This window comes from Achroia grisella, unplaced genomic scaffold (assembly GCF_030625045.1).
Source record: "Achroia grisella isolate CSIRO2021 unplaced genomic scaffold, CSIRO_AGI_Agris_v1 utg784, whole genome shotgun sequence".
Classification (NCBI taxonomy): domain Eukaryota; kingdom Metazoa; phylum Arthropoda; class Insecta; order Lepidoptera; family Pyralidae; genus Achroia; species Achroia grisella.
In genome coordinates this window covers 910,096-927,741 of record NW_026713024.1, presented here as the reverse complement: position 1 = coordinate 927,741, position 17,646 = coordinate 910,096, and the positions used below count along the sequence as shown (strand labels likewise).

General features: G+C 34.6%; 2 protein-coding genes and 1 non-coding gene across 5 annotated transcripts in view; 2 read left to right on the top strand and 1 right to left on the bottom strand.

Annotated features, from left to right (window-relative positions):
• The first annotated feature begins 107 nt into the window (after positions 1–107).
• On the top strand, positions 108–201 carry Trnai-uau (transfer RNA isoleucine (anticodon UAU)). The gene is made up of 2 exons: positions 108–145; positions 166–201. It is a non-coding gene; the product is annotated as a tRNA-Ile (tRNA).
• Positions 202–2,443: 2,242 nt separating this feature from the next.
• Positions 2,444–10,612, bottom strand: LOC131851557 (uncharacterized Golgi apparatus membrane protein-like protein CG5021). 2 transcript variants are annotated; one of them, XM_059202067.1, is made up of 6 exons: positions 10,449–10,612; positions 10,104–10,183; positions 7,553–7,707; positions 6,349–6,428; positions 5,360–5,473; positions 2,444–3,717 (listed from the first exon to the last, which is right to left on the bottom strand). In XM_059202067.1, exons 1-6 carry the CDS (start codon positions 10,476–10,478, stop codon positions 3,526–3,528), a joined length of 651 nt encoding a protein of 216 aa, XP_059058050.1. In that variant the 5' UTR covers positions 10,479–10,612; the 3' UTR covers positions 2,444–3,525. The 2 variants fall into 2 exon arrangements, with proteins under 2 accessions (XP_059058050.1, XP_059058051.1); XM_059202068.1 differs by having other exon boundaries at positions 10,104–10,168.
• Positions 10,613–12,024: 1,412 nt separating this feature from the next.
• LOC131851558 (E3 ubiquitin-protein ligase znrf2) overlaps positions 12,025–17,646 on the top strand; it is a 169,158-nt gene continuing 163,536 nt past the window's right edge. Inside the window, exon 1 of one of the 2 annotated variants that reach the window (XM_059202069.1) lies at positions 12,025–12,638. In XM_059202069.1, the coding sequence (XP_059058052.1) occupies positions 12,272–12,638 (367 nt within the window). In that variant the 5' untranslated portion in view covers positions 12,025–12,271. Of the gene's footprint in view, positions 12,639–16,525; positions 16,743–17,646 lie in introns of those variants that run through there. The other variant, XM_059202070.1, reaches the window with a different exon arrangement.

Genomic DNA, 17,646 nt, shown 5'->3' with positions numbered 1-17,646 from the left:
TTAAAAATTCTCGACATCTTTTGACATTTCATTATAACAAAAAAGAATGTCATTTGACTCAATCGGTCAAACAGAGAGTCAAAGCAAATTTCGCCTTTATGATTACAGCTCCAGTGGCGCAATTGGTTAGCGCACGGTACTTATAAGACAGTGTACGTGTGAGTAATGCCGGGGTTGTGAGTTCGAGCCTCACCTGGAGCATATTTTTGTCAATTAATTATTAAAGTCTTTTTTTTATCAAAGAACACTAATTAATTGATAAAAGAATTGTTACAATATTATCTTATATCTGTGATCAAAATCTGTACTGAATTTATCCTATATGGCTCAATAATAATATAAAGGTAGGTAGGTATATAGTGAGTGATCGCCTTATAGTTAATAAAAAAAAACTGGTTACTCTCAAAGAAAACTACCAATATACCTGTAGGTACATATACAGCTCTTCCCCAAAAAGCTATATTGTTGAATGATGTAAATACCTTCATAATACGCGGAATATGACCTTTTATCCAATTTCACTAATTTTCTTTACATAATGTGCAGATTTTGGAATGTGTTAGAAACACATAAGACGAGGAATCTCAGGTCGACCTCCACGCGTTCACGCTGATGACTTACGTGCTATTTTCACTATCCTTATTTCTTAAAAGTTAGTTATTCTTTTTATAAGGTTTATAAGGTCCATCATGTGGCTATTTGTCTGGTCTTTCGCACCTCCCTAGGGAGATGAAGGTTGGGGCCTCGGGGCGAACCCCTTTTCCCCGGCATCTACTCCGGGGGCAACAACCCCCGAGTGGCCAGATCAAAGCCCCTAGGGTAAGTATACATAACAAAGACTACTTAAAACTTACTATGCGTTGTGCCATACTTGGGAACAGTTTTTTTTTTCATCCTGTGGCAGAGGGGGAAACTCCGAGCAGTTCCCCAGACTTGTAAGTCGGTGTAGGTTTAAGGGGCCCCTTGCTGATGTACGCCAACACATCTTTATTGCTCTAATCTAACTCGAATTAGTCTACCACTGATTCGGGAAGCTGTCTCATCACAAGAAGAACGAGCAAGAAACTCTATTGCTCTTTTAAATAACGTAGCTTAATAAATACTAACTTTACATTTTTAAGTTGAAAGTAAATTATTTAAATGAGTAACACACTTTTGTATTCACACAGAAATTTGTTGCTCATTTAAATAATTTAGTTCTAACTTTACATTTTTTAATTCAGCATTTCAATGCGTCACCTGCATGGTGGGCGGAGGCGGGGGAACTGAACAGTTCCCCCGCCAGTCGAGCAGGGCCCGCAACCCGGCACTATGACGGCAAGAATGCTCTCCCATCTTCATTTTTTTCAAGGCGTAGTAAAAACTAAAAAATGACGCCTCCCTAAGACTCCGCCGCCATCTTTCTCAATTTCTCCAATTAGTATTGCTATTAATTATTGTTGCTCTTTTAACAAATATATCTTTATCTTATATATAAAATTCTCGTGTCACAGTTCGTTCCCATACTCCTCCGAAACGGCTTGACCGATTCTCATGAAATTTTGTGAGCGTATTGAGTAGGTCTGAGAATCGGCCAACATCTATTTTTCAATCCCCCTAAATGTTAGGGGTAGTTCACCCCTAATTTTTTATTTTATTTTAAGGCAAAACAACGTTTGCCGGGACAGCTAGTAATCTATATATTTCAAATGGATTGAACACAAACAATTTAATTGTCGTCTGTTTTCAAAAATGCGTTAATTATGAGATGTGTATATCTGACAAGTTGGAATTTGCCGCCCTGGCTGCAGGGCCCCCCTGGCCCCTCCCTAGATCCGGGGCTGGGCTGGGCTGGGGTTTTTAGTGAATAGGAGCCTCACAGTACCCGTCCGTCCAAACCCTGAGACAGACAGGTGTCCATGGATTTCTCCACATTAAAGGAAAGGTGAGACTGAGGTGCCCACGCTGGCAACTTTTAAAGTCTACTTCGGGAAAAATCAAATAATGTTTTTGATTATTTATGTATTTATACAATTAAGTAACAATATAAGTACGTATTTCCAAAAAAATATATATATTATGACATCTTACTAATATTATAAACGTGAAAGTTTGTGAGTATGCATGTATGTTTGTTACTCTTTCACTAAAAAACTACTGAAAGGATTTTGACGAAACTTTACAGTAATATAGCTTATACATTAGAATAAAACATAGGCTATAAGTCAATAAGATATTATGTATATTGGGCGAAATGTGATGATAATAGTCAAGAGTGATGCCGACGATTGCGATTGGTGTTAAATAAAATGTTTATATGGAATAAAATTTATTTAAATATACCCTATTTACAGTATCACTAATAAATAACGGTACTTAAAACAATAAATTAGCACTTGTAAACACATTTTATAATAACAAACCTATTGACAATTAGGATATTGAGTTACGCAAACAAATATATATCGCTAATTAAATGCCAAAGGGCCACATGACGCAAACGGTAAATTTCTGATTAAATGCCAGAGTCACATAACGCAAACGGTAAATTTCTGATTAAATGCCAGAGCCACATAACGCAAACGGTAAATTTCTGATTAAATGCCAGAGCCACATAACGCAAACGGTAAATTTCTGATTAAATGCCAGGGCCACATGACGCAAACGGTAAATTTCTGATTAATTGCCAGAGCCACATAACGGAAACGGTAAATTTCTGATTAATTGCCAGGGCCACATAACGCAAACGGTAAATTTCTGATTAATTGCCAGGGCCACATGACGCAAACAGTAAATTTTAATGGAGAACTCATCAAAATTTTCACTGTGATGTTTTTAATTTTTTTACAAATCTATTAGTGGTATATCTATGTGTTAGCTCTTGAATCATGGGAGTCTTTTTTTTTAATATAAAAATTATAACGATTTAGATACCATTTTTGGAAAAAATATAGTTAGTTTTTTTGCGTTGAGCCCATTTGGCGTTTAATCAGCGATATATTGGAATGTAACAATATAATCAAATGCATTATGTAACTTAATAGGTTTATATAATTTTGTTTAATTCCGCTACAATTAGCATGTGTGAGACCACAAATATTCAGTGCGGAATCCTGGCCACCGCTACTGGAATCGTACCTACCTATACAAACAAGCGTACTCATGAATACAAATGTTTGTACCGTACGAGGAATCGAACCCGCGACTATCGGAAGTGAAGCAGCGTGCTAAACCGCTAGACTACCGAGGTTCTCATGTATCATCAGTTTATATATCTTTATTGATTGAAGACAAATTCTTATAATTTTTAATTATGTAACACAATTCATTTATCTAATATGACTCTTCCTTATACATCTATACATATAAATAAAATTGTTGTCTATCTGTCTGTTTGTTCGGGCTAATCTCTGAAATGGTGGGACAGATTTTGACGGGACTTTTATTGGTACCTGATGTAATAAGGAGTAACTTAGGCTACTTTTATTTTAGAAAAATATTGTTAAATTCCAAGCGGACGAAGTCGCGGGTACAGCTAGTATAATATTAGACAACTCCAGCATTTCCGGTGGTCGCTGGAGCGGGCTGTGAGAACATAAACGAGGTGGCATTCTGCAGTAGTTGCTTCTTTACAAAGTCAGTGGTGGCCGTGCCGAAGTTCTGCTTAGCTCCAATCTTGCATTTCAAGTAGCCGTACAGATTCGCGCCGGTCAATGTAAGCGCGATTAGTACAAGCAACTGAAAAATATTAACAACCTCATTAATATATGTTTGTATAGTGTTTAAGCTAATATAGTTAAGTGCCCAATATAATAGTTCCAAAATATTAACTAGATGTCGCTGTGTCAAATATGTACAATTTCTACATCGCGGTGGCAAGATACTTTTGCATTATGTCTTAAGACATAGTACATTTTATAATTAGAGACGGGGGTCTCTCCGATCGATCCCCCGTCCAATTCAAACGGGGATCGAAATTACGACGGCCTGATCCGAGGCTCGAACCCCTAGTGGTGCCCTCAGACTAAAGTCGTATCCGTCAGGCAGGAGCTGGCCTTCAGCCGCTCCATAAGTCCTTCCTTGGTTTGGAGTGCCATCTGCACTCGCCCCCTATCGTCCGGTGAAGCTGTAAAGGCCAGCTGCGGCCAACAGTATTAGAGTAGTCCGAAAAAAATGTAATTAAAGTACGATTATTAATTCCAGTCAGTAAAATGACAAGTGCAACTATCACTGATACAAAAAATGGTGACCCGCTACAATAGTGATGGCCGGCAATCAATAGACTTAGATATTTAGTCATGCTTTATTTTATTAGGTATGGAAGACTTTTTTTAATTTTAAATATTTAATACATACCGTATTAAACAATACGATTTTAGAATGAACCTTACCAGCATATTAAAATTTCTCACTATAACATTATTACAAAAGCTGGGAAAAAATGTAAAAAGAGATTCAGAGGAATTAATACTAGAATTTTTATTTGTATAAAGGCAATTTGATATTGAATAAAAAAAATGTAATCTCCACTAACTTTTAATTGTAAAAACTCGATTCTACCATCACTATTTATTTGGGACTAAAAACCTGCAACACTGGAAATGTCATTTTACTGACTGGAATTAATAATCTTACCTTAGAGAGAATAATCTTACTATGGAATATACACAGTTGAGTACTATCCTTGGGTTTCATTTACATATAGGGTCTAAGATCTAGTACAGTTTAGGTCATTAGTACAGCACTAAATATATAGTAATTCTTAAACTTTCGTATTTAATATACATTATTTAAATTATTAACCGGGTCTTGTGACGGTAGATGAAAAAACTGCTTGTTACCTATATTGACATCGCTGTTACTCCAGTTAGCTCGTGACCAGGGCTAGTGCACTTAGTGGAAACGAGAAAGGTGAATATCTTTATTTGTCAGAAAATTATTCTTGTTAAGACCCGGTTGATAATATAAATAACTAGCTGACCACGAGAACTCCATTCCGCCCCAGAGTTAAAGAAATTTTGAAGTTTAATTACGCAATAAATCTATAAATGTTAATAATGTTTTTATAGATAATATCTAACTTAAAATTCATAGCGCTGACAATGTTATCTGATTGGACAAAGATTGAGTGCATAGCGGTTTCTATGTTTTTTGTCGCATGCCTAATCCTTTTTACTGTAAATCTACTTAAAACAACATTTATTTATAAGAGCAACACACAAGTTTCTTGCCCATTCTTGTGATGAGTTCCGAATGAGTGGTACAATCACAATATGACTATTCAAAAGTGCTTGTAATGAGTTTATTTGAATAAAGATTATTTCTATTTCTATTTGGCGGATTACGGTCAATTTGATTTGCTATTATAAAAAAAAATTACCATCCATTTGAACTTCAATCCAAATAAACAGATGATGAAGAAGCCGGACCAGATAAGCGGACATAAGATCAGCCCCATCCAGAATAGGCGACTTTCATTTCTATTCACGCGATTCTGAAAATTAGAAAACAAAAAATCTGAAAAATTATATGAGTTATATGGTTTTATTAACTATTCTAATGGTATTGGCCTTTGCAGCATCATCAGACAACGTAGATTCATCTATCCCCAAAGAGCTCGTCAATCAAGAATTCTTTACTAATATAAATACTAACGTAACTCTGTCTGTCCGTCTCTCGTGCTTTCACGCCATAACTACCAAACCAATAAATTAAAAACAATAAAATAGTATGAAGGTTTTTATATAAATTCGTCATTATTGAAAATAGAAGGATGAAACCTTTTTATTGGGTTTTTGAGTTAGTGTATTATATACCTTACTAATATTATAACTGTGAAAGTAACTCTGTCTGTCTGTCAGTCTCACTGGTACACAGATCATCTAGACCCTGAGAAAGGACATTTCTTCTTTTTAATGCGATAAAAGTTTTTATGGGGTTGAAAGGGGAGAATGAATGATGCTGAAACTTTTTCTTTGGCTTTTTTTAATTACTTATTTTTAGCAACACTTTTCTTGAAGATTTCAATATCGTATCGGTTCAGAAATACCATTGCTTGAAGGTGAAATTTCAGGATAAGAGTCAAGACATCTTAGACTTCTCGAATGGCAACATATAGGTATAGCTGACAGTTAGATGAGTCGTTAGCTTGTTTGTCATTTCAATTATATAAAAAAGTATCAATCAAAGGCATTATTGTCCAAGAGCGGGGTCAGTTATGAGCTTCATCAGGATTTTTTTTTTGAGTATTTAAATAAAATTGCAGTGCAAACATTTTATCTAATTAAATTTTATAGGAGACAACCAACCAATACACACGCTGCCTATACAATATGTTTATATATATAGTATATACAGCCGTACACTCACCTGTCTGGCTTCAAACACCCAATGGGACTTGCCATCGTCATCTACGTAATTCCACCATCTCAATCCGACCAGTAAACGACCTGGAAATATAAAAAAAATATATAAATATATTAGCTGTCCCGGCAAACGTTGTTTTGCCTTATCTTAAAAAAAAAATTAGGGATGGACTACCCCTAACATTTAGGGGGATGAAAAATAGATGTTGGCCGATTCTCAGACGTACTCAATACGTTCACAAAATTTCATGAGAATCGGTCAAGCCGTTTCGGAGGAGTATGGGAACGAAAACTGTGACATGAGAATATTATATATGTAGATGTAATCTACGATTACATTATTATTTATTTATTATATTACGATACGAATGAAATACGAGATTATTATAAATATTTGGTATAACAGGTATAATATTCTTACTTAGAAATGTTCCAAATATATATATTTGGATAATATACATATATATTCATATTGGAATTATAATATAATATTATTATTTAAATTTAATTAAACCTTATCTTTCTGAATTATGTACAATATGGTTTATACATGCCAGAAAACATTATAAAAAAACATTTTTTTTGTTATTTATAGCTTTTGTGCTGATGGTAAAGTTAGAGTTGGTTTCGTTTAAGGCTTTCGACATAGGCCTCCTCCAAAAGACTCCATGCTCCTCTGTCCAATGCTTTCGTTCTCCATGGTGGTGATAAAAATATTATATAAATAATATTTAAATATTATAATAAAAAATATTATATTGAATTCCAAAGAGTATGAAACAAAACCAAACAATGAAGTTAAATACAGTATGAAGTTAGCTGCTAAATAAATGTACTATAAACTAACAATAATATTATTCTTATTATATACTATCAGTGCTTGAGGTTTCGTCCTCAAGAAATTTGTGAAATTGTGTCTTCTTTACTGTTGAGAATAAAGTACATATATTCTATTTAAGATTAGCTGACCTAATAACTTTGTCAGCATCACACTTGATATATATCATTATATTTCGCCCAATGTACATAACATCTTTTTAAATTATAGCTTATATGTTGTTCTGATGTATAAGCTATATTATTGTAAAGTTTCATCAGTTTTTGCGTGTTTTGCGTGAAAGAGTAACAAACATCCATCCATACTCAGAAACTTTCGCGTTTTTAAAATTAATAAGATAGTTGCTTATAAACTGTTTATTCCTACTCACCACTAATATTCTTGACAGTCCAGAAATCAGCAGACAGCAGGAGAATGACTAATACGAAGCTCGCAATGAACGAGTCGGAGAACCAGCCGCAGAGTATGTACACGACCACCGCAGCGCTCCGGAACACCAAGTGGAAAAATACTATGTAAGGGTGGCTGAAAAATATGTGTTATATTTTCTTATGTTAGTTATAATAATAATTCCGTTAAAATTATCCATATTATTATATATTTGACGACCTCGGTGGTCCAGCGGTCCAGTACACCGCTTTACAACCGATGGTCGCGGGTTCGATTCCTCGCACGGCACAAACATTTGTATTCATGAGTATGATTGTTTGTATCGGTCTGGGTGTTTTCTATATATAATATGTATGTATTTACAAAAAAAAAATATCTATGTATTTGTATCAGTTATCTAGTACCCATAACACAAGCTTTAGCTAGCTTAACTTGGGTCTAGATGGCGCTGTGTGAATTGTCCTGAGATTATTATTATTATTATTCTTTATTTCATCCACTGGAGTTATTGCAAAATCATTGCACATTAAATTAACTGCAATTAAAGAAATCCAACTACATTGAACTACAGAAATCCACAGTACTAGATATGTATCAAATAAAAATGTATATAAGCTACCTATTACTATCAGACAATTGCCTCCAAAACAATTTAAATTGAAAATAAAATGTTATTTTGAAAAACATCCTTTTTATGATATTACAGAATATATGAATCAAAAGGTAATTATGATTTTTAAACTTTATTATTACGTATTGTAATTAGTTATACCGTGTATTGTGTATGTAATTAATTTATTTTATTTTATTTAATAACATCAATTTAATTGTATGTAATCAAATTTAAATTTTATAAACATTATTGTATATTATGACTCGCCATATAGGTAAAGATGTTTTTACATTGGTCAATAAATGAAACTAAACTAAACAATAGTTCAAAAGTTTTTATAAATAATACTTAAAATTATTACAATTGTGCAAACAAAGGATGTGGTCCAAATATTTGATATGTAATCCATCCCATCCTTGTCATACCTATAAAATTACCAAGTACATCTTGTAAATTGTAATATAATAATAATAAAGATCTTTATTCTAAAATTCAAATTACTTAATTTGATATTTTAACTAAAATCTTTTTAAAATATTCTCTAACTTCAGTGTGCCTCCAATTATATTATTTGTAACTCTTCTCCATTCTAAATAATAACTTCAATTCCACTTCCCATTTTATTACATACCTTCCTCTTATTCTGTTTCCATCTCTAGGATACCATTCTGTTATTCGGTTATATTAAGTTGATAAAGTTGGTGGTAGTGTGACAAGAATGGATAAGATAAAGAATTAATATATTAGAGGAAGTGGCGCCGGTGTTGGAGAGGCTATATATTAGAGGAAGTATGAAAGTGGCGCCGGTGTCAGAGACTGAAGAGTAAGGCATGTAATATGCAGGAATGAAGATCATATCTTAAGGTGTTACATATGGATGTGGCTGGTTATAAGGGCAGAAGAAGACCGAAAGAGATGGATGGACTGTGTGAAAGATGATATGGTAAGAAAGGAAGTAAATAACGCGATGTCTGCGAACAGGGATGAATGGAAGAAAAAAACACAACAATTGATGATGATTAAATTGATAAAGTTCCCCTCAAAAATAGATTATATAAAGCCCATATATGTACAATCCTCAGTTTCCTTTTTGTATATAATAATAATAATAATAATCTCCTTAAGAGGGGAGATGAGATTTCTTTTGGAAATATAAAAAATAATAATAATCTCAAGACAATTCACACATCACCATCTAGACCCAAGTTAAGCTAGCTAAAGCTTGTGTTATGGGTACTAGATAACTGATACATATACATAGATTATTTTTTAAATAAATACATATTATACATAGAAAACACCCAGACCGATACAAACAATCATACTTATGAATACAAATGTTTGTGCCGTCAGTCGTAAATCGGTGTGCTGCCGCTAGACCACCGAGGTTGTTCTATTACATGTAAATATTACCTAGAATAAAAACAACTATGCTTTGATTTTTTCTTAGAAAGAAACAATAAATAATAGATATAAATATATGTATTCCGGTTACTGTCTGTGTGGAATACAATTTATATTATATATGCTGACAATATAGCTTTATATGAGTGAAAGAATTTCGAAATCAATCCAGTATTTCATGAGTTTTCTACTACAAACAAATATGACAAAAAACTTTTCCTTTCTGTTAATAGTACTTATATACTGTTAGAAAGAGGTTTGCAATAAATAACTAGACTGGCTGGTATGGCAGACGAAGCATGTTTAAATATTTGAAAAGAGTGTATTGTCAACTCATCTGTCTTCAGATTCATATATCTATGTTACCTGTCTATATTATTGTATTAAACATGTTTTTATATTATTATATCTTGAAATATATGTTTGTTTATCTATTATTCTACTTTATTTACTTGTACATTATAGTTACTTAGTTAAAGTAAGAAGTTCAGATGTAACCCTTGCATATACTTACATAAAATCTTTGTTGGCGTTGTCCTCCTCGCCGAAGGCGATGGTATCGTCGTCCAGGAGCGGCACCTGAGGCACACCTGGCTGTAAGTAGCGTGTTAAGGAACTACATCAGCTCAAGCCGTGCAAAGCTAGCATTACACTGTTCAATAATTAATAATTTTAACGCTCTATTGCAAAACTCTATCGAAAAACTTGTTATGCAGTTTATAATTAAATTAAAACACTATATACATGCAAATTAATTAAGCAAAATCATATTTTAGGAGTAATAAATAAAATAATCAATTGACATGTCAGGTTTAACAATATTATTCGCAATTTTTTAACACTATTAACGTATACTCACGGTAGCTGAATTCATTGCAGGATTGTTCATTTCATAACTAACTTAATTGTAAAATAATAAATATAATGTAATTCTGTCTGAATTAAACTATACAATATTTAATAATTTTAGTACTGTTGTGAATTTGTGATTCACCAGTCGATGGCAAGTCAATCGAATCAATCATAGTCAGTTCAGTTGTCTAGTTGTCAATCATATCAGTCAGATTATCTGTTATTTCGTATTTTCTTTCTGCAGATCTGAAAATCATGTATTGTTATAGTCTTATGAGTGTAATACATTATCAAATGTTCGAGAAAATAACGTGTATGCACTTTTCTTGCATATTATTGTATGTTGTCATACATATTTATCCATCCATCCTGTACTTACTGTAATAAAATCATAAATACGAAAACGCGTTTCTCTGTTTGTTCGATATCTTTTCTAAACAGCTGAATCATAACGAAAATTTATATGAAAATAGATGGCATTTTTTTTGTGGATGATAATGGAATGGTGCACCCGCCTGCGCTAACGATTTACGCTGAAGGGGCACCAGTGGAGGATGATAAGATGAGCATGAGGTCAGGTCAGGTAGCCCATCGTGACAAATTCACCAGGAATTTAACACGATAGTTTCCAGGGGGAACCGCGTGGAGGTCGACCTGACATGGTACTTGCTAGCAATGGTTGCTTGGTGTGGTTGATAACCTCAATCCACATTACTAACAATCCCCTTCCCCCTAATAGAGGGCATTTTGAGAACGGATATACTTAACCTATTTTTTATCTAAACAAATAATCTGTAAGAAGGTACTAGTGAGAATTAAGTTGCAGGGAGAAGCTGGTATAACATATATTTTTAATAATAGAAATAATAATTGGTCTCACTACATTAATTGTAAGTTCAATGATGTTGATCGCCAAATAGCTTAAGGAGGTGGAAACCAGCTTAGCTTCACTTTCTCCTTAGGGAGAGCGCTTAACGGATTATAAAATAAAATACAATAAAAAACCTAATTGTAATTGTTAAGCTGTAAACATTAATGTCCCTCGAAGTCAAGCTTATTTTATGAAACTTGCCCTGGCTTAAAAATTCAGTCTCCCAAGGGATGCTGCCCCTGGAATTGAGGTTCACCTCAAGACCCGAACCTCTTCGGAAGGTGAGAATGATTCGGTTCACTTTGATCACAAAATGTCATCAATAACACTTGCTGGTAAATACAGGGCTATTCACCAGATTTTAAGTCATGTCTCTTTTCATCATATCATCGATTTTGCGCGCGCGGAGACCTCTAAACGATTCGGGGTCCCGATGCAGTTGTTTACTCTGCAGAATGGATAATCTGGTCCTGATTGTATGTAGGCCCAGAAAAAATGAAGTAGATCTGTTTTCTGTTTATGTAGGTACGTACAGTGATCTAAATTTCGATATTATGGTCGCAATGTTCAAATTAATGTAATTTTTAGTAAATACCTGTATCAAATAATTACATTTCGAAAACTATGAATATTACTCAATTTTCAATACATTTGTATCACTTCGTTTTCGAACGAAAACTTGCGCAGATTCAATTGCGGCAAACTTCATACAAGAGGTAGAACTGTCAAAATTTTGCAGGACAGCGAGACACATGCAAACGCTGTTTACAATTTCCTTACCCCGACGACATCTCAGTGTTTGTTGTTTTGTAGTGTTGTTTTGGTTTGGCCTGTCTGCTCCTCTCCATATTCGTACAATGTCTTCCGATACCGCGGGTGCAGTGTTATTCTTGTGTTTGTGATCATACAGAGCTTAAGTATTTGTGTACGACTGGTGTGTTTTGCGTAACGAAGTCGCTATGGGCGCAAAAGCGAGTACCGCAAATGGAGGGCAGAGTCCACGTACGAGGACATTCTCCACGAGCTCGAGCTCGGAGGTGGTGTCCGGGACTCAGGGGTTCAGTTTGCTGCGCGCAATACCTGGTATTCAGGTGTCGAACGACCGTCAACGGGCCAGATCCCTGTCATCTGTGCCCGACCTGCACGCTTCGCATGAAGCAATTGCGATCCCGCCAAATTCGCAGAGCTATGAGGCGTCGGCGGCCGCAAGTCCGGACACAGACTCTAGTTCCAACGAGGACGCAGGCCCCGTGGCTGGCACTTCCTTGTCCCTGGGCAGGGTATACGCGGCTCACTCCTTGCCTTCACATATCTGGTCTATAAATGGTGAGTACAAAAATTATTTTAATACACAATGTACTTAATTAATTTACAGCCATGCTTCTATTTTATGAACTGAAGAATCACAGCAAGTTTTTAATTTGACTTTAATATAGTTAAGGCTTATGAACCATATATTTGAGTTACAGAACTATATTGAAACATCAATTACACCATCAGGGCCAAGCTGGCATATTCAAATATGGAACCACTTTAAAAATATTCTAAGAAACATTTAAAAAAATATATATACATTGTAGATTGTCTATGCCCTGTTATTATTTTTGTACTGTGATGAATATATAGACTGCAACATTGTTTATGTCTATTTGTAGTGATGATTTGTTGGAAGTGAAAAGTTGTACCAGTGCTTTTAAATTGCATTTAATATATTTGTAATTAACATATAGTTTTGGGCAATGCCAGTAATATTATAGTCTTATATTTCTAACTTAAGAGTAATCATACAGAATTGGAAGACTGTTGAGGTGGAAAACTGTAACAAACAAAATCTGAGTTGTCAGATTAAAATTAAGTGAAACGGATAGATAAATAAATTCTTTATTCACAATTATACACACATAGCATACATGAGATACAGAAAAAACATGAATTAATAAAAGAAATAAAATACATAATAATATTCGGAAAACTTTGAATTATGTCATCGTTGTTTATCATGAGTCCTTGGATCTCTGCCTACCACATAAAAGATTTTTTTTGATAAGTGGATAATAATTACCAAGGACAGTTCTGACAGCATCAGCTAGTCCCAAGCTAAGCAGAGCTTGTGTTATGAGTACTAGATGACTGATATAAATACTTAAATACATTGTTTATATGTAAATACATATTATACATAGAAAACACCCAGATCAATATAAACACTCATACCCTTGAATAGAAATACTTGTACTATGTAAAGAATCGAACCTAAAACCCTCAGAAGCAAGAGGTGTGTTAAACCAGTAGATTACCAAGGTAGATGTTTATAGAATAAAATAAGAAGTGTCCAATCTTATATGTGACAATCAAAGTTTTCTTATTTGGGAGTAGCTGTACTTGTGACTTCATCCGTGTGGAATTTAACTTTATTTTTCTAAAATAAAAGTAGCCTAAGTTACTGCTTATTACATTACCTACCTGTCAATAAAAGTCCCATCAAAATCGGTCCAGCCATTTCAGAGATTAGCCCGAACAACAGATAGGCAGATGAAAATTGTAAAAAATGTTATTTTGGTGTATGTACCATATTTATATTCATATGCATATGGTAAAAAACTGTTATTTCAATATTACAAACAGACAGACACTCCAATTTTATATATTATATGTATAGATTAAGAAACTTTGATTTTAATTGCAAATTCTATTAAATAGATAGGATTTGTTTATACAATTTGGGGTATCCCATTGTAAAAACAGTTTTTGCTTTTAAGATTATAAATTAATTCTGTTTAAATTATACATAATTACAGCACCCTAGTCTTAATTATTATATAATAATATCTATTAATATAATTAATGAATAATCTATATACATATAAATAAATTTGGAGTGTCTGATTGTAATATTGAAATAACTGTTTTTACTATATGCATATGAATATAAATACGGTACACATATCAAAATAACATTTTTAAAATTTTAGCCTGACTGTTTGTACCGGCTAATCTCTGAAATGGCTGGACCAATTTTGACGGTACTTTTTTGGCAGGTAACTGATGTAATAAGGAGTAACTCAGGCTACTTTTATTTTATAGTAGAAAAATAAACTAACCACACAGACGAAGTTGCGGGAACAGCTAGTATATAATATACTAGATCTGCCCATGGTTTCACCCATGTAAAATTTCAATAAAAATATGGCCTATATGTTATTCTGATGCATAAGCTATATGACTGTAAAATTACATCAAAATCCATTCAGTAGTGTTTGAAAGAGTAAGAATATGGATAATCACAAACTTTTGTGCTTATAACATTATTAAGATAAAGATTATTTTTTTACCTCTTTGTGGAGTAAATTCATAAAAGTGAATGCTCAAGAGCTTACCAATTATATTATATTTTCTGTACCTTTTTTTTATACCCTGGTCTGATTTCTTTTTTATGGATGCCTGAAACACCAGTGGTGTAATCTGACGGTAAACAGTTACCATAGCCTATGGACACTTGATACACGGGGGTCTCACATACATGTGACCAACCCTAAATGTGTTCTAATGAATTTTATAATACAATATAAATAATATACAGTTTTTTAAGGAAAAGTGCAATGTAGTTATGTGATTTTCATGGGTGAGCCTACGTCCATTTACAAAAAATTGTGTTACAAAATGAAAACAAACTTTGTAGTTCTATACTTATGACCGACTCTCGGGTGAAGGAAACACCCATAACAAAGAAAAGTATTATGCGATTGGCGGCGGTGACTAGTCCATCAAAGCAGGCCGTTGTCTTCAAAGGTCGCGACTGGCGGTGCATGTAGGTAGGTTGTTGTCTTCAGTCAGTAGGTTTAAAATATACCTACCGAAATGTTGCTATAACAAGTTGTTTTTCTCATGATATCAATTATTGTAATTTTTTTAATGGATTATAATGGTATACCTAACGGTCTGGTACCTTTGGCGGGGTATCAGTGAAGGATGATAAGATGAACATGAGGTTAGGTTAGTTAGCTCATCATGACATTTTCACCAGGATATTATCACGATGGTTTCCAGGGGGAACCATGTGGAGGTCAATCTAACATGGTACATTGCTAGTAATGGTGTTAGCCTTCATTTCTAACAATCCCCTCACCCCCCTGTTGGTGAAGACTATTAATTAGCATAGGATAATTCAATATGATCAGTAACAGGTAAAATTACATTTATCACGGGGAGTGATCTGAGGAATTGTTCTGATTAATTGTGAATAGCTTTGACGTGGTCTGGTGTTTTGAGTAGTCGTGCTCACTAAAATGTCCAAACTTGTGACGGCGGCCGGGTCATTGGGCTCCCTAAAATATGGTCGAGCGTAGCAATGGCTGGCTGGCTCATCCGTCATACTCGTGAACGGGTGCAGCTTGTGTGGACTGGTCTGCTCTAATCACTATGACTTATTTCCTCTTATTAATTGTTTAACCAGTCGTTGTGTATTGAATGTTTTTTTTATTTTATTATTTCATTGAATTAGTGCTAATCGGTAGTTTGTATTCACACACTTAAACTTAAATTGTAAGTAAGAATAAATTATTTAAAAGAGCAACACACAAGTTTCTTGCTTGTACTTCTTGTGATGAGACAGCATTCCGAATGAGCGGTAGATTAAAAAAATGTAATGACTATTCAAAAGTGCTTCAATGTAAGTTTATTTGTATTACCTGCTGAGTTTCGCCAACGTACGGCCCGCCAGACACTAAAATACCATCCTGGTCATCTGGATGAATGGCGGTCCTCCACAGTGCGGTTTTCTAGAAACTTTTTGCCACGCACAACCACATTGTGGAATCACCTTCCAGCAATGGTATTTCCGAACCGATACGATATTGAAACCTTCAAGAAAAGAGCTTATTCGTTTTTAAAAGGCCGACAACGTGCTTGCAATTCCCAAGGCGTTGCGGGTGTTCATGGGCGGAGGTAATCACTTACCATCAGCTGAGCCACATGCTTTTTCGTCCCATGTTATAAATTTAATACATCTTGCTAAAATAAATAAATGAGTTAAAATTAAGTGTAAACCTATTGCTATAAAAAATATACTGTAGTATATGAAAGCGTTCTGATCTCGTTGACTCTGACACGTACACGTACGTTGGTTCGTCTAGCGATTTTCGTGTACCATAATAAATCGGGACCGCTTTTCCGGGTTGCCGGTGCGCCTACGCAAGCTTTTCAGTTCAGTCGCATCCGTGCCGCCGTTCTGTTAACACCGTATCATGTACCGTCGACGTTACCGCACCACCCTCGGCCTGGGGCTGGGCTCCTCGTTCTCGTCCACGTTTTCCACCACGCTGTCCTTCAGGACCACCACTACGAGTACAGCAGCGGACAGTGTGAGGTCGGACGCGCGCGCCACCGCCGCGAAACTCAAATCCAAGTATGAAAATGCCGGCACAGCACAAGGTGCGTTAAATGACATTTGACAGAGTTCTGCAGGTTTTTAGGGATAATAATAGAATAGAATAGAATAGAAAATCATTTATTCAAATATACTTACATTGAAGCACTTTTGAATAGTCATTACATTTTTTTTATCTACCGCTCGTTCGGAAAGCTGTCTCATCATAAGGAGAACGAGCAAGAAACTTGCGTGTTGCTCTTTTAATGGAATGGTGCACCCGTGCTATTGTGTACGCTGGCGGGGCATCAGTGGAGGATGATAAGATGAGTATGATGTCAGGTCAGTTAACCCATCACTGGGAATTTTTCACGATGATTTCCAGGAGGAACTGCGTAGAGGCATCTCGACAGGTACCCTGCAATTGCTAGCAATAGGGTCAACGGTCCACATTACTAACAATAAATGTGTTATTTATACTAACATTATAATATATGAAGTGTTTGTTTTTGTTTAAATCATAAACCTCAGGAACTGCTGGAAAAAAAATATCAGTGTTGTATATCCTATTTGTTGATGATGGACTGGAACATTGGTGATCCGCTCAGTTTACGACCAATAGCATATCATCAATGAAAAATGTTATGTTAATAAACGGGAAAAATATAAGATAAATAGAATAGAAATAGCAATTATTGAAATAAACTTAATATAAGCAGTTTTGAATATATTTTTTGATCCAACCGCTCATTCTGAAATCAGTCTCATTACAAGAAGAATGAGAAAGAAACTTGCGTGTTGCTGTTTTAAATAAATATTGTTCCACTTATTTAGGATTTTTTTACTTGCGCGTTGTACATATATACATACATATAAATATAATTGGAGTGTCTGTTTGTAATATTGAAATAACCGTTTTTTACTACATGCATACATTTACTATATGAATATAAATACGGTACCTACACC